Below are 22,943 nucleotides of genomic sequence, written 5' to 3'. Positions count from 1 at the left end.
GTGGATAACCTCACAGTGCTGAGACTTAACCCCTTGCACCACCAGGACGGCCCCTGATGACAACTTCCAAGGTCTTGTGTCATGACAATTTTCCCACTGGGTAATAAACCATTCATCAAAGCTCAAGGTTGACTTGTATCTCTAGTTCTAGCCTGACCGGGGCCACTGTCCCTAATTCATGGTGGTGAACACTTGTCCACATGCATGTAAGAGCTGTTGGAACCACACATTTGTAACACTTTGTGAGCATTCACTATCTAAGTGTGTTTACATATGTGATCTCTTTTAACCCCCAACAACACATAAATGAGGTACCACTAACATTCTCCTTTTACCAGGACAGACAGGAGTTAGATCACCCACTGTGAAGGCTATTTAACATCAAATGTGAAGTCCCTTAACATGGAGGCTTTACCCCAGGTGGACTGCTCTCTCATGCCTCCACTCCTACCTGCATGCAAAAGGAAATGTTCACAGTTTTTCATGAGGATTCGTTTCTAGGAAGTGGACTTTATAGGAAGGAACTCAAAATGTTTAGCCCTAGAGACTAAAAAGGCTCCTGACTGCAAAGTTTGTAAAGACAATAAAAGCGTGTGGTTTGCAAGTGGATTTTGAAAGGTATTTTGGGCTGAAAGTGACATAACCGGGTCACTGAAAATTATTTACAATTTATTACTCTCAAGTTTTCATGTTTCAGGAAAAGCCAGCGGAGCTGTTCCAGGGTACATATGAAGTTTTCTGCCTAATGAACCCCCGCCCCTCAAACTTCTCTTTGGTCTTGTGCAATCCCAGTATGAAAAAGGGCATTGTGTTGATTTATTGTACAAGTCAAACCTGCCTTGCCGTTGCTTCACTCAGTTTCTGAAACATTAGACACAGCCTGGTGCAAAAGCCACAAACACTTGTGTTTACACCCTTGCAACATTTGTGTTTACACCCTTGCAACACTTGTGTTTACACCCTTGCCGTCTGCCTTGCGAACTCCAAGTACCTTCAGTTTACTCCTTTGGGGAAAGCCAGTTGTTCCTCTGGCATTTGAGGTAATTTTTTTCTCCACACTGAACCAGGAAATAATTCAAAGTATGTTTGTAATCTGCTTATCTCTGCCCACTTCACCACGCTCTCACCTCCTAGGCTGGCACGTTAAGTCCACTAAGCCACGTAGGTGCTTGAAGGACTTCTGAAACATAATCCTTGCACCAACACAGTCTGCTTTCTCTGGGCCTTCATTTCGATGGCTCCCTCGAGAAGCTGAAGTTGTTCTTTCCTTTTTTTTTTTTTTTTTTTTTAAGATTTATTTATTCATACAGAACTGGGGTACAGGCCAGAGATGCGGAGGGTGAGAAGATTCACCAGGGACAGAGTGGGGAGCAGAACAGGCAGATCGATGAAGTTCACTGCTGAGGGGAGCAGTGGGCGGGTCAGGAGAGGTCTGCCACACCATGTGGTCACCTCCGGGGCAGGCGGGAATCGAACTCATGCGGAAGTGGCTTTAGCTTCTTAGTGCTGTGCTTTAACCCGCTGTGCCACCAGGGAGGGCCCATCTTTCCTTTTTAACTTAGTAAAGTTAGGCACTATACTTAATACTTTATCAATATACTTAAAAAGCATATGGCAAAAAGACTTTGGCTCAGATAGGTGTCTCAACGCCACTGTGCTCCACTGGCCCACCCCCCAAAAAGGGTTTTTGTTGCAGTTTGAATATTAGAAAAATCCTGGACCAGCAAAATTTTTATTAGTGTCAGTGCCCTGAATTAAATTTTGCTTATCGATTCTAACTTTGTAAAAAAAAAAAAAAGTGGAAAGAAGAAAATTAGCATTTGTAAGCATTTGTGATGTGTTAAGCATGGTGCTGACTAATGAAATCTACATCATTTAGTCCTCTCCATAAACATCAAGACAGGCAATGCAACCTCCATCTGAAAAGAGGAAATTCAGACTCTTCAGGGTCACATCACTTCCCAGGGTTGGGGCTAAAACCCAGAGCTGTCATATTCCAAAGGCAATCCTCCCCTAACCCCAGTACAGACTAGTCTCTATAATTCCAAATTCATTTGATTTCTACAACTTTACCGCTCTCATCTTGGAGAAAGTTTCCAGTTCTGTTCCTTCTACAGATCCGTTCCTCACATTAACTTTGCATCCTTAGAATACCCCAGAAGTGGAGTGAGGAGCCACATGAGGGCACATAATAGCAATTTCTGCCCAAGGCCCTTGTTCTCAACTGAAACCTCGGGCAAGTTCCAGCTGAAGCAAGGAAAACTCGGTGGAGGGAAAGTGAAGCCTCCACCCAAATTGCTAGACTTAAGTAGAAAGTGTTGTGGCATAGAAACAGTGTAGGTAAACTCTTTTGAGAGGTCAGAAGTGGAGGAGATTTCGCTCTGCTTAGAAGTGGAGAGAGATTTGGGAACATTTCAGGGAGGAAATAGCATTAAACAGAGCCTTGGCCTTGAAGGATGGGGAAACATTCATTTCGAGCAAAAAGGAAACCGTGAACAAAGACACAGAGGCAGGAAAGTGAGGACATTGGTGGGAAATAGGGTATTAATAGTGCTGTGTTATCAACAGCCTTGCGCTTCTTGACAGCATTATGGCTGGTGTAAGACAAAGTATTCCGTAACCAAGTCTGTTACAGTCACCTATTGCTGGAGGAACAATCTCTCAAATGCCAGAGCACATCTGGAAATACTCCCTTTAGAATGGTCTTGTATCTTCGCATAGAAGCCATCATGTCAACAAGCGTCAATTTTAAGACCCTGTTTCATTTTGCCTCCACAGAAGGAAACTCCACTTGCCAACGCAGCATTCTGGGCAGCGAGGAGAGGAAACCTGGCACTGCTCAGGCTGTTGCTGAACAGCGGCCGGGTGGATGTGGACTGCAGGGACAGTGTATGGATGCATCCAGTCTGTATATGCATGCCAAGAGCACGCCATTTCCCCACTGGCATGAGAACGCCCCAGAAACACATTTCCCTTTACAATGCTTCCTTCCTATGTTGTGTGTTGCCTTGCGTTAGCCCTTTCAGAAAGTCCATGGTCCCATGGTGAATTTGGATACCTATCAGGAAAACAAAATCACATGCGTTGAACAAAAGGAGGCCACTAAAGAGAGAGGTACTTCGTTGGGCATCAGAATTGGCAAGTTCCAAGGAGAAAGTGTTGAGTGAAAGGATTCAAACCAAGTGCTTTTGTGAAAAGGTGGAGATAATATAGGGCAGAACAGGGCTGCTGTGGTCAAAGAGCAAGGTTTTTTTCCTTACAGGCATTAGAGAACTGAGAAATGGTAGCAGCCACCCAGCCTCTTTTTTTTTCCCACTAAATTATTCAACAAATACTTATTGAACAGCTAATAGAGTTGAAGTTCTGTATTTGACACTCATAATTTAACAATGGTAAGATTATATACAATCGCTAGTCTCACGCCTCACAAAGCTTATGGTCCAGGGGAAAACAAGCATTTGAATCACACAATCATACATAAAATTTCCACTGTGATAAGAGTAATAAAGGTCACGGTGATGCTCTGATTAAAAGGGGGTAATTTCATCTCCCGCCTGTCCTTTCTCCCGCAGCCTATTCTGACAAGGCAGCCCAAGGGGTCCTGTTAAAAATGGATGATCAGAACATGTCACTTCTTGGCTCTAACTTGCCACATCATTCAGGCCATTTCCTCTTAACTATAATTCCCACGCTTTTCTTATTCATTCTTCTTCAACTTTGCTTGTTTTTTCAATGTTTGCTTTCTTTTCTCAGGTGCGGTCCCCATAGAATTCCCACCACCAATTCACCCATACACCACCTCCATCCATCCTCTTATCTTTGCAGTACTTTTGTGAATATTAGTATTCTTATTGGCAATGAAGGGGAAATTTAAATACTACTGTTCACTGGCAGGCGCCCCTAGAGAGCTGTCCCTTTCCGCTGAGGCAGTGATTTCCTGTGGGCTGTCCCTGCATCTCTGGGAACAAAGAGGACTCACAAGAGAGAAAAGGCAGGAGTGGGAAGGGCTATTTTGGATTTAGGATTTAAGTAAAAATGTTTTCCTGAAAACAGGGTGAACCATGTCCAGCTCTTGCACACATGTGGTGAGATCAGCCAGAAGACAGTGAGACGTCACTTGCCCATGGGGCCATCTCGGCGGGATTTCTTAGTTTGCACCTCCAGTCTCCTGCCTGTACTGCTGCTTGCCCTGTGCCCTCGTCTGACCTGGGAGCCGGCCCCCAGGGGATTCCCTGGCTTCCAGTTAGGTTTCTCCTGTGGGAACATGGCAGGAATCCCATGTGAGGCAGGGACATTGAGGAGCCCTGTGGCCTCCCCAGCGTCCCCTCCCCCTTCATCCCAGGCGCCACCACCTCCCCTCCCTGAGCCTTCAGGCCAGCTCTAGCTGTGGAGCCTCACTGGTGGGCTCCCAGGTCTACACCCTGCTTTGTAGCTGCCGGACAGCCAGAGCACAGTGTTACAAGTAATCTGTTCTTTAAACTTTCTTCGAGGTATCCTAATGTGAATGCACCATCTGTTCCTTGCCAGGACCCACATGGGTATGTATGAACTGGTCATCTTGGTCTTGCTTGGGTGTTAGCAGCCTCCCAGTGCACACTAGAGTAAGTTGACCAGTTGTCCCTGTGGCCTCGGTGACCACAGGCCACTGAATGACCACTTTCCCCCTTTGCTTCGAAGTCTCCCCTTTGCAGACTCCCTCTGACCTCTGCCTGACTTCCAACTTACCAGGGCCACCTCACAGTGCCCCACACATCCTGCCTCCCAGATAGCACCCCACATGTTCTGCCTTCTCAGTGCTCCTTCCCCAACTGAAGTCCATAGTCCTGCTCTCTCCTACCCTGCTGCCTCTCTGTTAACGACCAGTCTACCTTGGTTTAAAATTTACTTCTATCAACAGATATTGATCCATTTCTAGGTGTCTCATTTATAGCAAAAAGTCATTTTGTCAGGATCTTTCTGGAGATGATTCCTTAACCCAAAGGAGCAATCTACACTTCAGACACCTTGTTGATTTTGAAAGAGCCTCTAAGATTGGTAGTAACTGTGAGGCAGGGAGACATCTGGGAACAGCATCCAGGCCTTAGTTCTCACCTCAAAATTTCACTGGGTGGGCGAGTGGGGTCTGCCTCCTCCACATGCCGCCCAAATGTGGAGCCTGGTGGCAGACATGGAAAATGACCTTAGGCTACCACAATTGTGAGAGCTGATAGCATGTGAGAAAGGCCCCAAGGGCTTGTCTGTGGCCACAGTCAGACATTTCCAAGAAATGTCATTGGAGAGCACAAATACATTATCTGTCAGCCACCCACTGCATGGCAAAGTTTTGATTTGTGGATGTCCATTCATCTTCCACTCCTAGCTTAGTGCTGTATTCTGTGATGTGAACATTTTCTGCTTTGCTTCTCACGCTAACACACATTTGCCACAAAGATGTGCGATGGCAAGAAGAGCCTCTTAGTTGTGTCAGCTGTGAGAATGTGTGTGTTTCCTGCCTTGTTTGTTATGGCCCTGACTGCCTTTATAGCCATTATAGCCTTTGTTCAAAATCAGCTAATTTTAAAGAAACTAATATCAGGCAATGAAATGAAACCATTGTAATCTTTAGAGAATTAAAATCAGCCAAGCTAATAGCTTTTAATAGAAAAATTACTTTTGTGTAGCTTAATATGGAAGCAGATACCACATCTTTCTTCTGTCGCCTTTGTCCCAACTTCTGATTTTTTTTCTTGCTTGACCATGATATAGAATTGGAAAATGAACTACAAAGAAGTATTTTTGTTACTTGTTATATTCATCTTTCTTTTGAAATAGGTGAACCTAATACTTAATATTTTCTTTTTGAAGTATCCAAATTAGGTGTTCTGTGCTTCCTCTCATTCATGATTGATTTGTACTTTGAGACCACTATGACCCATGAGAAAGAATGTTCTCACTTCTCACATAAAGGATACTTTCATAGCTTCGTATTCAAACTGGCTGTATGTCAAAATTTTTTCTATCTGCAATCTAAATGAAACTTCTCACATTCAAGAAGAAGTGATACCAAACTTACCTCTCCAATCCTAGAAAAGACAGTAAAAGCAGTTCAACTGAATAATGGAAGTACGGCCCATTGAATGTCTATATAACAAACAGGACTTCCCAAAACTAACACTGCCATCCACAGTAATCAACAAAAGTTGGATGATAAACTAGCCTTTACTGAATTATTGTAACATTATTTTTAACACCTAACATTTACTGAATTCATCTGACATGACTAAGTACATTGCTCGAACTCCTCATGAGCCATTTAATAAGCCAGGTATTTTTATTCTCCTTACTATAGCCTTTGAAAGGTTAGACAACCATCCCAGGATCATACAGTCAACAGCCACTCAACTATGCTGGTTTCTTACAAAATCCCGCAGATGTGAATAACACAACGCTTCTGGAAGTCACTTATCCCTCCTGGACCTAGTGAACCTTCCTCAGGTGCAGAGCTGTCTGCTTCTTCCTTGTCACCCACCCCTAAAAGGCTGGTCATTAGATATGCAAGGGGAGTGGTTAAAGTTATAATTTTAAGTCGTTGAAAACAACTGTAAATTAAAATACAGAAGTATGCTTGGACTGGAAGGGCTCATATCTGATGGTGTGCCTCAAGTCTTTGACTCTTAAAATTGGAGGGATTTTGGTAATCATCCCACCCATCCCTTTTCAAAGAGGTAACCAAACCCCAGGAATTAGAAGCAGCTTGCCCCAGGTGACACTGTTGGTCAATGACAAAGGTGAACTTGGACCACCTGTCGGACCAAGGCTCTGAACTTTTACTTCTACAATCTCTCATGTCATCGAGACATCAAGACTCAGAAAATCAATTAATGCCAATTAACTTTTTTGCCTTAAGAACAGTATTTTGGCTCAAGAATTATTTGACTGAATCATAAAATGTGATCATTACACCACTGCTGCATTAAAATGCAGTAACCCTGGTTCACTTGGACTGCCTTTCTAAAGGTAGTATATTTTTAAGTTGTAAGTATATTTTTAAATTGAAATGTTCAATCCCTGCAATTTGTCCACTTGCTTTTTCCTGGCTAGTCTGTATTGTATTTCACGAGACATTTTAATTACTGCTGGACGCTTTGCATTTGACCTAGCAATGACCTAACTGTTTATCTGTCTCTCCTCCATCAGCATGGCACCACACTCCTTATGGTAGCGTCCTATGCTGGTCACATAGACTGTGTGAGGGAACTCGTTCTGCAAGGAGCAGACATCAATCTCCAGAGAGAGGTATGTCAGGTCTGACACGTGACTCAGAATAATCTGAGTGACAGGGACTCCAAGTTTTCACAATAGCGAACTAGTAAGAAAAATAAAAGTAATCATTGCTTTTTCCCCTACATATAGAAGACTTTATTATTCCAACATAAGCCTCAGGATTAACCGTTGATTGTACTTCTGTTGAACATGTCTCATTGGGCATATGTTACTGGCTGGAGTAACAAATCCCTAACCACATTCCTTGAATATGGCATACATTTCATCCCAAGCTTAAATCAGTTCTTCCTTCTTCCCTTGGGATGAGATGCTGTTCAAAACAAAACAAAACAAAACAAAACAAAAAAACAAACCTTAGGATTTGTGCTTTTAGACGAGTTTATATCAAATCTGTTCTCAATAAGGCTAATTCACTATGCTGTCTCCACCACCCTTGCCAAAACGTGTTTTCAAAAGACTCTTCTGGCCATGCATTTAATGAACTGTCCCCACAAAAGCCATGTGATGAGTATTAAAATGTGAACCTACTCCTGCTCTTCACTCAAGGGCAATCTTTGGAGTTCAGTCTGGCCAGATGATCCATCTTTGATTCAATGTAGAAAACAATGGGAGATGAAGACATTTTAACATTCTTTAGGATTCAGGTCTCAGAAGGCTAAGTATATTTCTGAACTAATACAGGACCTAGTAAATTAAACTGGATGGAGTCAAAGGTGAGCCCTAGAGTGAATCTCACCTGTCAGTCCACACTGACTCAGTCCTGAGGTGGAGACCCTGGGACAACTCCAAACCATACAAGGATGTTTATTTTTCTGCAGAAAAGCATGTAGAACCTGATCCACAACTGTTTGGAAAGGACCATTTGTTGACCAAATGTTCATCAAGCAATACACCCCATCTTCCTAGCCAGATGACCACCTCTAAACAGAGCAAATTAAGACTTGACAGGTTTAAGAACTGGGTTACAAGTTCAAAAGGAGGGCCTCCCTGGTCGCGTAAGGGGTTAAGTCTCAGCACTATGAAGCTATCATCAGCCACTGCAACACAAGTTTGATCCCTGGCCAGGGAAGTAACCCACATAGCCCAGTAGACCTCTCCTGTCTCACCTGCTGCCCCCCCCCCAGCAGTGTATTTCAGTGTATTCACCTGTTCTGCTCCCTACTCTGTCTCTGGTGAATTTTCTCACCCCCACCCCTCGACCTACCTCTGGCCTATACCCAGGCTCTTGTACGCATAAATAAATACATTAAAAAAAAAAAAGTTCCAAGGGAAATCTAGAAATCCCTCCCATCTCCCATCTGGCTGTTCCCTGGATCATGGTAGAATGACAGACAGATAGAATCTGTGTCTAGGTCTGCATTGTCATGGGTGTGCAGTAGGCCCTGTTAAGAGGAACAGTGCAGAGACTACGGCAAATCTGATCAGTCTTCTCACAGACAGATTCTTCTGAGCTATTTCCAAAACACTGGATAATTGTTTTAGGTCATTTTCACTTCAGCAGCTAATTTTCTTATGGGTGGAAAATGTTTGGACCCATTTAGAATTATAGTCTAAAATTACTCAATGTTTGTTTTTCCCCCTCTCTGTTTTAGTCTTTGTTTATTTTAAGTTTAAAGAAAAGACAGATTTTCTCTAATAAAAACAATATGATCCAAATCTGTTTAACAAAAAAAAAACAAAAAACTTGATTCTGAAGGCTAAATTCAATATACACAAAAATCTCTGCAAAACAATTAAGAAAAGCTGGAAAAAGAAGACTGGTTTCCAACCTCTGCGTGGTTTTATAGTTTTTGGTGTTTTTTTTTTTATCTGTTTGATTCCAAATTGCTTGGCTAATATTCTTGGAGATGAAAGCAATTATACATTGAACACAGCAGCCCTTGAGGACTTACAAGGTGTGCCCCGTCTTGAGGTAACCTGTGATCTCAAATGATGTTGTTATATGAGTTCCTACTGGTCCCCTCAGTGTCCTGAGACTGCCAGCCTCAGGTGCTAGAGCAGTTAAGCCAAAGAGAGACTCTAATCTCATCTCTGGTGATCTGGAAGCTGGGCAACTAATAATGCTTTGCAACTAAGCTGTTATGCCAGACTTCAACTCTGGTTCATTTGTGATCCATTTTGTAATATCAGAATACAGGTCTTACTCTACTTATAATAGGGTTACCTCCCAGTGACCACCTTAAGTTGAAAATGCCTAACTTACATACATCCTCACTTAGTTTAGCCAACCTTACCTGTGCTGGGAACACTTACATTAGCCAGCAATTGGGTAAAATCATCTAACACAAAGTCTATTTTATACTCAAGTGTTGAGTAGCTCATGTAATTTGGTAACTACTGTACGAAAAACAGAATGCCCAAGTTCCAAATTCAAAGTGTGATTCATAATGAATGCATGTCATAAAATTGAAAGATCATTAAAAATCTAACTACTATAAGTCGGGGGCTGTCTGTACTTGTTTCCTGAAAAAGTACCTGCTCTATTTTTGGGGGGCATTGGACATCTACACACGCAGGACTTGCTAGTGAGGCAACCTGGAAGCTAATGATCCTAGACACCAACAGTTTCAGCTAGTAATACTCATGGGCAGAGGGACTGCATGTGTGTGTGTGAAGCTCTGGGCTTTGGGTCTAGAGCACACATATAAGCCCTCATCCACATCCTAGACTGAAGTCTAGCCCATACTGTCTACAGAATGCTGCTTTAATGTGAACACTGATTAATAGTATGCATGTTCCAAAATTAGCTCATTACTGTCAACATGATTTTTGTAACTAGCATATCAACAAATCTTAAATTTGAATGTCTAATAAGAATGTGAGAGTTTTCCTTTTGTAGCCAAGTTTCTTCATTCAAATCTGGTTATGTCTTAAGGTTTCTGGCAGTCAGCATCCTCCACTGTAAGAAAGAAATGAAAGGATGTTTTCTACTCATTTCTCTGGCTACCAAGGAGAAATTCACTCTTGCACTGCACAGCAGGACTCCATGAGTGGACATAGTATTACTATTTGTGTTTTTTGGGCTAGTATAGTTGGGAAAATAGCCTGAGATAGAGAGTCATGTCTGGGAAGGTATTAGCATGCATCCTGTCCGGGGTAAACCTCATTGCTAATGTCATACACACACACACTCACTCACATACATACTCACACATGTGCGCACGCACACACCCTTATAAACAAGCCTCAGAATGATCGATAATCCTTAGGACATTCTCTTCCCAGCTAAGTTTTCCTAGTATCTTGTCAATTCTCTGAACAAAGATTAGACAGTTCAAATGTAGCTCTTTTCTAGACAGGTTTATATGCAAAAATACTGGGTTTTTTTTGCAAATATATAAAGGTAAGGTAAATATATTCAAGTATATATATGCAAATATATACAATGTATCTGTGTGTGTATATATAGATGTAGTGTAACCAAATATCTTTTAAAAACCAGACTCTTTCTATCTCCCAGTCAGGTACAACTGCTCTCTTCTTTGCTGCCCAGCAAGGCCATAATGATGTTGTGAGATTTCTCTTTGAATTTGGGGCATCTACTGAATTTAGGACCAAAGTAAGAGAACTTTCTTGATTTCATACCCTGTGAAAAAATGTCTTTTGTCACTACAGTGTGTCTTAATCTCTAGTGCAAATTTGTGCTTCTTCTTTCATAAGATTAGTGGCAATGGTTCAAGGGTAGTCCTAAGATTTCAATTTAAAACATGACGTTTTTACTCTAGGCACTGCAAATGGAGAATTTACACAGAATTACATAGATTCTTTCTTGCCCTGCTAGCTTTTTACTCTTGAATGCTAAATTTTGCTGTCAGAATGGACACAGCAACAGGTGATTTATAGCTTTTTCCTTTTCATGTGTTTTTTTTTTTTTTACACCACTTCAAGGTTAATCCGAGGACTATAATAGGAATTATCAGTGTATTAAACTGATCCTAGTGAATCCAAGGGATTTTCAAGGAGCGCAACCTCACAAGCAATTTACTTTCTGAGATGTCCTTGCTGAACTATGTGATGTATGGTTACATTTTGTAAAGCTGGGTGAAGAATTGTGTTTTTTCCTTTAAAGATGTCATTGATTCTTCCTGTTTATCCTATGGATTAAAAAATATGAGTCTGCACCAGCCTAAATTTTGTGTTCACTACATGATTTTACTTGATAATGTTTTGTAGTAGGAGAAATTTGAGCTGCTGGAACATTTTTGTCAAAGTCAATGTATTTCTCGCCTCATCATAAGATCCTGCAAATGTACTTCAGTGGGAAATTTTAGGTTTTCTAATTCATTGTATGTGATATTTCAATGGTAAGGGAGTTTCCAATGGTTTATGTGGTTGTTGCTGTACTGTTAAAACACTGTTAGTAGATCTGATTTTTAAATAGGCTTTCTGTCTTCTAAAAATTACTGTGGAACTAGATACATGCCACCAAACATGCTGACTATATTATATAAGGTAGTTCAAAATATGTGTACGTATATTTTATATTAATTATCATTTTTACCTTTCATCATGAAAGTGATACAACTAAAAATCCTATAAACTTTGAACTAAGTCAGAACAGTAACATGTGTCCTTATGGCCGCTCCAGTCTTCTTGGCAAACAAGTTAATGCTGGTTTGAAGTCTTTGTACATGAGCCAGTTTGTGATGTCCCAGAAACCCATGGAACATGGGGCCCACGGAGAGCAATTCCTTATGTTTCCATGAAGTCAACTGCAGGTGTCCTAGAATTTTCCATGTGAAGAAAAGAGTATGGAGAGGCTTTGAGTTTTAAAATGATCCTCTCATCAATGCGACTTTGTTCTCCTTGTTATTAAATCTGATCCCACAAAAATGTGTTTTTAAAGATAAAAGGTTATCAGCTCTTCTATGACAGTCATACTTTATTTATTCTCTTACCTCATTGGGAAAAGGACTGGGAAAATGGACAGAATGAAACAGAAATGTTGGCACTCATTGCTTGCTTTTGAGCAACTTCTTGATGCCCCCCCCCACCAGCCGCCTCATGCCTTAGTCTCTTTCCTCCACTTTCCACCCTTCAAACTACAGCGCAAGCACCTTCTCCCTTTACACCACTGTCCTCCTTTAGTGAGGCCTCACTCAGTAGGGCACATACCCCAAGAGTCACCTGTCTCTACACACAGGCACTTACGGCAGTGTTTCCTCAAATAAAGCTCCACTGCACACCACACTTACCTCACATGACTGGCCAAAGGCCAAAAGGATTATTGACCAAAAAAGGCCAAAAGGCCAAAAGGCCTCATGCTGCGGTCAAAAGGCCTATTTCTGGGTCTCACCCCAGACCCACTGAATCAGACAATGAAAACTCTACACTCAAACTTAGAAACCATACTATCTTTTATTTATGCCTTATATTTATGATTTGTACTTTAAAACCAAATTGCATGTTCTTGCATTATTTGTAATTAGCTCAAATGTCCACATACCAGTTTGCAGAGCCAAACAAACAACACAGCAATCCTAGATGGGGAAAGATAATGCCTCGGCTGCAGCACCAGAGAAAAACCATTAGGAGTCTCAGTTGACCACAAACTCAATGAGTCAGTAGTGTGATGTGGTTGACATAAAAGCTAATTCTAATTTAGGCTGCAGAGATTAAAGTAGGGGAGTGTCCCACTCACATCAGACCACATCTACTTTACATTATTCTGTTTGGTTCTAGGGCCCCACATTTTAAATGAGACCTGGGCAAATTGGCACATGTTCAAAGGAAATGCTAAGGAGCATAGTTAAAGGCACATGGACTATGTTGAAGTTACCTACTCTTTTAGTGGATGCAGATTTTGTTCCATGAAGGCAACGGTCCCAGAAAGTTACCCATAACAGCACTTTAACCTCTCTGGGTAGCACCACCAGGAGAAATCAATGATTTTCAAGTGGGTCTCATCAACAGCCACAGGAAACCATTCTGGTTATTCCAAGATAGAACGTGATTGATACAGACTTTCTGTTCTTTGTTTTTTCTATTTGAGAAGCAAGTGGTTGACTTTGCATTTCACTTTGGAAATTTCTCAATTAAGCATGATACCTGAATCGAACAACAATAGAGGCCTTTCAAGCAAGTCACCCAAACTTGCAACAGAATAATGTGCTTAAGATGAACTCTGTCGTGATTATAATGAAAAATAGAAGGAAGGAAAGTAAAAGTAAATTTGCTGTCCTCTGTGGGAAATTCCTCTCTGGAGTCCTTACTCTACGGGTCACCCTGGCTGGATAAAGTTTGTGCCTGTGCTGTGTCTAACGTTTCACCCTGTGCTTGTCCACAGGACGGAGGCACTGCCCTGTTGGCTGCCAGTCAGTACGGCCACATGAGGGTGGTTGAGACCTTGCTGAAGCATGGGGCCAACATTCACGACCAACTTTATGTGAGTGTGCATCAAGGACATTAGATAGAGACTTGCTCTTTCCTCATCATTCCTATCCTTGAGATTTAAATTAAAATGACAGAAATGCCAACTTGAAAATATTTTAATGAATAGTAGGACTTTAATCTGAGACACCAAGGTAAAAAGAACTTGTTCTATGTGAAACCAGAGAACTGTAGTTAACCAGTTTGTCTTATCCTTTCATTATCTCTTGTATATATGAGATATTTCCTGTACCTCTGCTGTTAGAATACTCAAATATCATGCAATATATACATTTTCATTACATAGCTGCATATGGCCTTGCTGAAGACCAAACTACATTTCTGTCACGGAGTTATTTGCAAGGAAGGGCACACACACACAGAAAGAGAAACTGAAATATTTGGAAGACAAATGAGATGGGGTGAGTGAAGACCTGTAAAATCCATGCACACAGTTGACATTTGACAGACATCCTCTGCCAGTGTGGGTCTGCTTATTGCTAATTGGCAATTAGCACATTACCTAAGGGCTCTTTTAATTGATTGTGACTACAGTTCCATAGGATTTATGGAACTTTATAGGAAAATGTTATTCCAGTTTCATAGGAAAAAGTAAAATAGGGAGAGATTAAAGTGACTTGAGAGAGTCACAGGGTGAAGAGTGGAAGAATTCCTACTTCCAGTTACCCAGGAACCTTCGTTTAGGGTACCCCACAACTAGACACTAGACAATGACCCTTATGCCAAAGGCACTAGACTTTCATCATGTGTAATGGGATGTGTAGGTGTGAACGTTTCCATTCAAATCTTTCCAGAGTTTACACAGTTAACTCTGACGAATCACAGACCTCTTTGAAGTATACAGAAGCTTGCCTTTACCTTTACACTGCAAAATCTGTTGAGGTAAATTGAATGACCCACCTATTTGATTAGGGGCCGAAGGAGTGATTCTTAATTCTGACTGAGAATTGCTTTCAAAAATACTATGTATTGGGTCCCCAGAAATAACTAAATGGGAGTCTCTGATGGTACAGTGGGCAACAGGTGGTTGTGACCTGTGGCTTACTCTAAAAAACACAACTCTAAAGCCTTGGTTGATGAGCCATGTAGACAGTGAGGAATACCTGGGAATATACATGAGTATATGTATATGTAGGTTGAACAGAGAGAACCAAATCTTTGCAAAAGATAAATGAGTTGTGATTGTCATAGCACTCCCATTAATAGTCAGCAATCCAAACTGTGGTTATAGACTACGTGCTGTTAAATAACATTCATCCCTAAGGCTGAGCAGGTACATTTGATCTTAAAAATGTAGACTCCTCTCTATTATAAAGGGACTCAGGAAATCTTATGCACCAAAATTTCCATGTTATGTTAAAATGCTTGCCCTTACTGAAACAGTCCACATGTGTTTCCGTTACCTTGAAATATAGGGCATCCCATTGAATGATCTGGAAACTTCCAGGAAGAGAAATTTATAACAGAATAAAACTTCCAATGCATGGATATCCATTTTAGATAATCCCTGTGAGTTATCAGCTACTAAGGCAGGATATACTTCCTGTGGCAACAGAGTAAAGAGCAGTTGAAAATGTTATCACCATATCAGACATCTGCTTAGAAGTCTGTACTGGCTGATGAATTTTTAATGATTGCCTCAGGGGAGTCCAGCAACTCAGCTGCCACTCACTGGAAATCCAGCCCCTGCCACCTGCTTGGACTGGCAGGGAAAGCTGCTTGGTATTATGGCTTGTGGGTAGTGTTCCTAATGGCAAGGGTGGTGATTAGTTGGGTGAACTAGGTGTTTTCCACTAGGATGTCCTTGGGTTTTCCAGTGCAGTTTAAGAATTATGAAGTTGCCTAAATCTTGTAAATGCTGTCTGTGTGGACGAACATCTGGAGAGGACTCCTGCTCTCAGATGACCCATGTATCTGCTAAAATCTCCTAAAGGCACATCTGCCAAGAAAAAAGTAAGAAAAGTACAGAAGACATAGGTTCCCAACTAAAAAGAAAATTAGAGAATAAGCATTTGCCTGGGGGTGTTTATGCAGGATGACTAGCTGTGTTTACAGGTGTGTTGGAGTCTGCTGGGCTGGCAGGGAGCATGTCCAGGAGACTCTTGCTAGTGTGGTTATTCATAGGACATCTTGTGTTCTAAAGCTTGAAGAAGCTGCATGTGAGGGGGACGTGGATAAAGTATGCAAAATCGTTTAGGGATGTTTTTTGTGTTTTTACTAACAGACTTAACTTTTTTCTAACTTTTAGCTCTTAGTTGACAAAAGAGTTGAAATGAAAAATTGCACTAAATGTATGCTTTTAAAATCTAATTAAAAGGGGGGTGAAAGCATGCAGAAGGTAGCTAATGAGGAGTCTATGCAGGTGAGAAAAATTATGACTGGCTCTTTGAAAACTTGGGTGTTACTGCCAACTGAATGCATCCTGAGCTCTATTATCGAGATTCTGTAGTGTGAACAGTCACTTTATAAGTTATAACAGATCCTTATAAAACTATGAAACTGCCTTCAGTCTGATGTATCGTAGTATTTTTAGAATCATTCTCAAAGAATGAAACACTTAACATGAGACCGGGTTTGGGTATGGGGATGGAAAATTAAAGGTATGTTTAAATCTCCCTTACTTTCTCCCTTTTTATCTAATTTCTTCTACGGCAAATGTATGTTAAAGGTGATTTTTTAAAAACCTTCAAATTGATTTCTTTCAGGATGGAGCCACTGCCCTCTTCCTAGCCGCCCAGGGTGGTTACTTGGATGTCATTCGCTTATTACTGTCTTCAGGAGCAAAGGTCAATCAGCCAAGGCAGGTAATGTCCAAGTGTGGGCAGCAGAGAGACCTGAGGTCCTGCAACCACACCTGCAGAGAATAACTTGTGAGCTCAGCACCCTGAAATCCTGTGATGGAAAGTTAATCTTTAACTAGGTTTCTCCTGCTCTTTGCTTAGGACTCAGCCAAAAGCCTATGAAATCTAGCTGACATCACCACTTACTATGCTTAAAACCTGGGCATTTGGTGTTAGAGGTCAAGTACAAATTCTGCCACCTCCTGTTCAAATAAATCATGGCTGCACTGAAATAATGAGAGAAGCTAGCCAGAGCAATGTGTAAACAGAGACTGGTGAGATCATTGCCTGACCTCCTCCCCCACTTCCATCAAGCCAGAGACATTGGGAATCATTAGTAAGTTCCACAACTTAGTCTCTCACAATTATAATCCTATTGACGTTAAGACTTCATTTACTAACATCAAACTAGTAAATATTTTCATATGGCCCTTAAAGGACAATAACTTAAAGTTAATATGGGTCACATGCAAATGTAAGGCATTATTCCTTTTTACAAACCATTTCAGATTAAGGTAACATAAGGTAGTTTTCTAGGGAAAAGTCGAGTTGACTTCTCATAGTAAATGACTCCCGGGCAGATGTCCACTGCAAGACAGCCTGCCCTGGAGATGTTGTCCATGCAAGAAATGGGTAGCTGACCTGATGGGTGGTCTGAGCTTTGGACACAGGCTTCTTCAGTCTTTGAAGTTCAAGTGCATAAAGATCCTGAGAAAAGAAAGAGACTTTGGGCAAAGTTGTTTGAGGTCAGGGATCTTGAGCTGCAGACCAAGCTGTGCCAGTAACCAGCTGTGCAGATCTGGACCCTCTGACCCATCTGAAAATTAGGAATCTGGGCTGGAAGATTCTGGAGATCTCTTTAGCCTCCCGAACTTTTGATAATTGTTTTATTCAATTTCCAATCCATATTTCTAGAACATTCATGTGCTGGTCACTGCTGTGATTATCAGATTATGTTTATAGAATTTTGAAGAGATCGTTAGGTTTAAATGGCCCCAGGCATACTCCTGGGAAAGGAAGTTTTCAGAAAGTTATACTTGCATACCTGTCGGGCTTGACATTTAGAGGTTAGAATTTAATATTTTCCTGTAGGTCCTTCTTGTCTTGAAATTGTTGTCTCTGAATCCAAGATTTCAACGGACCAAAATTAATAAAAAGAACTGGTTATTTTTAGATTGCATAAGTTTGATTTGGAGGCCATTATCGAGGGTACCACTATGAATTTGAAAATGAGAGATTATCAACTTGATCTCAATACCCTAAAATAATTTCTGGCATCCTGACAAATCTGTTTATAATACATTGTATTATTCATGTCTAAGGTACTGTTTGTGAAAAACAGGTTGCTATAGGACCTTGTATTTCCTAAAAAAGAACTTATATTTCAAATGTTGCATGTCCACTTAACCCTAAATTGAATTAGGTGAAGCCAAGCAGGTAAAGAGTAAACCAGCAAGGTAACCACAACACACCTCAGCTGTTTTTCATTCCTCAGGAGGATAAGGCTGTCAGGTGGGTGACCTTGTCTGGGATGTCAAGGAGCCAGTGGCATGCTCAGTGCATGGTGCTATTGTTTGGAATCTGATAGTCTAAGAGCATGTTATTTAGGCAAAGGGTGTCTCACAAAATGAGAATTGCTTTAGGAGAAAAAATTCAATGGAATTCTTTCTTGCTATCGCATATCCTAACCCCACTGTATCCTCAAGACACAATTCTACTATCTTATAGTTTTTTACTTAGTTCTAGCCAGTACAGCTTAGTCCAAGTTCTGTCTTCTCTGAAAGTGTAAATGCTGTTTATTTAATTCCATCCCAAGTAAACAAGCAGTGTCATTAATTTGGCAATAGTGTCACCTGGGCTGATATTACAAGGATATTGAAAAAGAAAAGTCTAATCAAAAGACTCATCGACAATGGCCTGCACCCCGCCATTTTCTATAGGGCATCTGGAAACCAATGTTTTATTCTGTGGTCTCAGCTGACACATTGAATCATTTGAGAAAAATTCAAATAATTTGAATTTTCAAATAAGGAGAAGGACATCTGCTTAGTTTAATTTCTTAAGTTGGATTAATAATTTTTATGTTATCATTCCATGGAGTCCTGATGTTTTGTGTTACACTGTGTCAGGATATTGCATTGAAAAATTCAGCTGACTTGTGACCTGAACTGCAGGGACTCTGAACTGTAATAGGAATCACTTTTCCTTGTTACTCTTACTGGCAAACTAACTGGTAACCTTGTTAGTACTTTTGTAAAAGTACTATTTTGTAAAACAAACAAACAAACAAACAAAAAAACCCAATTTAAAAAGCAAGCCAGTTCTTGATTTGAAACTTTAAAAAAAAAATCTAGGCCCTCCCTGGTGGTGCAGCGGGTTAAAGCACAGCACTAAGAAACTAAAGTCACTTCCGCATGAGTTCGATCCCCGCCTGCCCCTGAGGGGACCACATGGCGTGACAGACCTCTCCTGACCCGCCCGCTGCCCGCTGCTCCCCTTAGCAGTGTACTTCATCGATCTGCCTGTTCTTCTCCCCACTCTGTCTCTGGTGAAGCCTCTCACCATCCCGGCACCTCTGGCCTGTACCCCAGTTCTGTATGAACAAATAAACCTTTAAATAAAAAAAAAAAAAAAACCTGAATATTAAAAAAAATCTAAGTTATCCTGATAAAGAATTCAAGAGTCAAGAGTCCCACAGACCATTTAAATCTATGGTCCATCTAAAAACTCATTCATTTCTTCCCATGTATCCTCACCAGAGTTGAGAAATCAAATCCTCTTAATCACTAATTAAGATGTCTGCTTAGTTTTCCTATGAACAAAGTGCTTTGATACAGACTTCCCACAATCCAGTACACCCACATTATTAAAACAGTGTGTCTATTGATTAGCAAAGTCTGTTTACCCAGAGATAAGGACTCAACTCTAGCTAGTTGCCTTAATGTGCTAATCAGTATCCCTTTGAAGCCTGACAGAAAAGCTTTTTCATAAAGTCCTCTCCTAACAGAAGCCATCTCAGGAGTGCAGAGATGTGCTGTATGCAGAGATGCCACAACCCAAATGGTAACATTTCTCCCACTTTGCAACCTGAGGGACAAACCCAGAATGCAGAGACCAGACTGGCACCATGTCCCGAGGGCTTGGGGATGGAGCAGAAAGCTATGGGAGGCCTTACTGCCTTGACTCCCTCAACACAGTAGCATGCAAAAAAGGGGTGTTGGCTCCAGAAGACACCTGGAGACTTAGGCAGAGCATCAGTGAGGTCAGGAAGACTGCAAGGGGGTGCTGACGAGAGACTGGGAGTTAGAAAAGCTGTTGTCAGGTCCAGCTCATGGGCAGGGCACCAGATCCAGGAAGACTCTAAGTGCCAGCTAGGACCAGACCTAGGTCTCGGTGCAGCCTGGTGATTATGGGGCTATGTATATCTCACATATGTGTGTGTGTGTATTACATATATATGTAATAGTTTATTTTTACATCATTTTGTACATTTTTTTTAACTCAGTTGTAATCCCCATGGGTTTCCCATCACCGAGTTACCCGTGTGCCATCACCATAGTCCCATGCACTTCCCTCCCCTGGTTTTGATCCCATTCCCCACCCCCACAAAATGTCTCTGGTATATGGCTGTTCATTATTCTTATTATTTTCTCGCCTGGTCCATTATACTCCTTCTATGAGCGAAACCATCCGGTGTTTTTCTTTTTCTTTCTGGCTTATCTCACTAAGCATGATCTTTTCCAGCTCTATCCAAGTTGCTGCAAAAGACATGTGGACATGTGTTTCCTTTTTTTTTTTTTTTTTTGGTTGCTGAGTAATATTCCATTGTGTATATGTACCACATCTTTTTAATCCAGTCATCCACTTTTGGGCATTTAGACTTTTCCATGTTTTTCCAATTGTAAATAAAGCAGCAATAAACGTGGCTATGTATATCTTAAAGAAATGAAACAGTCCCAATTCTGCTTATTAACTGCATGACCTTGAATAAGTTTCTTGCTCTCCATAGATCTCAGCTTTTTTCATCTGCAAAGCTAGGGTCATGGCAGCACCTTTGCTCTAGGGGAATTGTGAGAATTAAATAAAACAATTCCTGTAAAAATCCTAATAAAATGGGGCAAACCCAAGGGGAAAGGGAATGAGCCTATTGGTAGGCCCTTAGCTGAGCACCTCACTGGCAGGGCACAGCCCAAATGCAGTCACACAGAGAAACAAAAAGAGATTATTTACACAGGGAGTGAGACAAAGGGAGAAATGGGAGAGAGCTTAGATAAAGAAAATGTATTGGCCAGCAAGCAGGTATCCTATCCCTGATAGTATCTGCTCAGCAGAGGCCAGGGTTCAAGCAGGACCTTCAGGCAGGGAGCCAGCCTAGAAAGCCCCAAAGCCACAGACAGGAAGTCAGCCAGGAGAGTTCCCAGCTGCAGGTGGGAGCTAGCCAAAAAAAGTCCAAGTTCAGCCTGCCTGCCTGGTCTGTATTTTAAAGTCCACCAGCAGACCTTGTCCTACCCCTGAGTCCAAAACCCACTCAGAAAATCAGGGAGTGGAACTTCGAGAGCCATTACTATCTTACAATAATGCGGTTACCCAAGCGATGGTGTGCTTAGCAAATGTTAAAGTTTCTCTATTATTGTTTCTACTCCATTCAAGTCTCTTTGGAACAGAAAACCCATCTGAAATCAAGATTGTTCTCTTTCTCTCATAAACAACATTGTCTCTGTCATTTCAAAGTCCCTCTTGTGTCTCTTTCTCCCACTTTTTCTCTTTTCACTCTTTCCATTCTTTGTCTTTCCCACTCTTAATTTTTCCCAACAGTTCCCTTTGATTACTTATCTTACATGTGGTTAACAAGTTTAGAAATCAAAATACCAAATTCTTGGGATAGCTATGTCATTATTGCAATCTGTCTTTATACACCAAGTCACAGGGGACTGGCTGGCCTTCCAAGCCTTGGACCAATCACCTGTGACTGGGGAGAAATGGGCCAGTTATGTACAATGCAGGCATCTGATAACATCTTTGGAGACCCACTTGCTGGTTCAGAGCAGCAATGCAGTAATGAGAAATGGGCTCCAGATCATGATAGGGCTGGTGGAATCTTCTCACCACTGAACCCCCTCTGCTGATGATGATTGTCCTTTTTATCTCTTGGGCCTCAGTTTAGAATAGAAATGGTCCCCAAGACTTTCTGCCTGGCTTGAGCCTGTCAGTAGAAGTAGTCTATAAGAACTAGAGCCACTTCATATACTAATTTTCACAGGAGAGAATATTTTTAAAATAAACTTTAGGAGCCTAAATTAAGTTCATAAACGATTTGCTGCGGGATACAAGTCACGTCATACACTCCATCTCAGTCTGCAGCACACCTATAAAAATGTCTTAGAGGATACTTGAAAATATTATCCGAGGGCTCTCCCTGGTGGCGCAATTGGTTAAAGAATCGCATTATGAAGCTCTCCGAAGCCACTGCAGCATGAATTCATCCCCAGCCAGGGAGCTCACCCACATGGCGCCGCATACCTCTCCTGACCCACCTGCTGCTCCCCTCAGCAGTGCATTTCAGTACATCTGCCTGTTCTGCTCCCTACTCTGTCTCTGGTGAATCCTCTCACCCACCACACCTCTGGCCTACACCCCATTCTGTAAGCATAAATAATTAAATCTTTTTTAAAAAAGAAAATATTATCTGAAATGGAAGGAGGGTCACCTATTAAACCGTCCAACCCATCCCTGAAAGTTTTCCTAATGATTTGACAAGTGGTGAATGACCCTGTTGAATGACCAGGCGTGAAGGGCTCATTACTGCCTCATTGTCCAGTTCAGTTTTAACCAATCCTCCTTCTACGGCTGACCCTTAAACAACAAGGGGTGAGAGAGTAGGAGCCCCAGCCCCTTCCCCTCCAGTGAAGCCCCGAATATAGTGGGCCCACTGCATATCTGGGTACCACATTCAGGATTCAACCAGGGACAGAAGAGCTTGGTGGAATCCGTGAACATGGAACCTGGGAATGGGCCCACGTGGTCCAAACCAGCATCATACAAGGATCAGCTGTATTTCTTTCTGGCATTGAGCCAGTCTCCACCTAGCTTTCCCCCACATCAGATACACAAAGTAAATCTAAATCCTTCTGTGTAGCATGTACACAAATGGCAAGTGGCAGTTGTCATAATCTGCCCCCCCATCACGTGCCTCATCTTATTTAAAAAATGTTTTCTTTCCTTTTTTAAAAAAAGTATAGTGACACTGTAACTTCCACTTCACAGTGGCAGTGATTTATTAGATTTAATGTATTTTAAAAATAGGTTTTGGTCAAGTATCCAAAACATGTAAATATGTCTTTTTTAAAAAAAAAGATTTATTTATTCGTACAGAACTGGGGTACAGGCCAGAGATGCGGAGGGTGAGAGGATTCACCAGAGACTGAGTGGGGAGCAGAATAGGCAGATCGA

The 22,943-nt window shown here is 41.5% G+C and overlaps 1 protein-coding gene across 1 annotated transcript in view; it reads left to right on the top strand.

Moving 5' to 3' along the window:
• The window catches only part of ANKRD29 (ankyrin repeat domain 29), a 50,352-nt gene that overhangs the window by 8,314 nt on the left and 19,095 nt on the right, over positions 1 to 22,943 (top strand). The window contains exons 2-6 of the mRNA XM_004683789.2: positions 2,779 to 2,889; positions 7,177 to 7,275; positions 10,724 to 10,822; positions 13,550 to 13,648; positions 16,359 to 16,457. Coding sequence (XP_004683846.1) covers positions 2,779 to 2,889; positions 7,177 to 7,275; positions 10,724 to 10,822; positions 13,550 to 13,648; positions 16,359 to 16,457 — 507 coding nt within the window. The remainder of the gene's footprint in view (positions 1 to 2,778; positions 2,890 to 7,176; positions 7,276 to 10,723; positions 10,823 to 13,549; positions 13,649 to 16,358; positions 16,458 to 22,943) is intronic.

Source organism: Condylura cristata, unplaced genomic scaffold, assembly GCF_000260355.1.
Source record: "Condylura cristata isolate star-nosed mole 26May11 unplaced genomic scaffold, ConCri1.0 scaffold00016, whole genome shotgun sequence".
Classification (NCBI taxonomy): Eukaryota; Metazoa; Chordata; class Mammalia; order Eulipotyphla; family Talpidae; genus Condylura; species Condylura cristata.
Note: the sequence above shows the minus strand (reverse complement) of the source record. Positions and strands in the feature narration are given on the sequence as shown.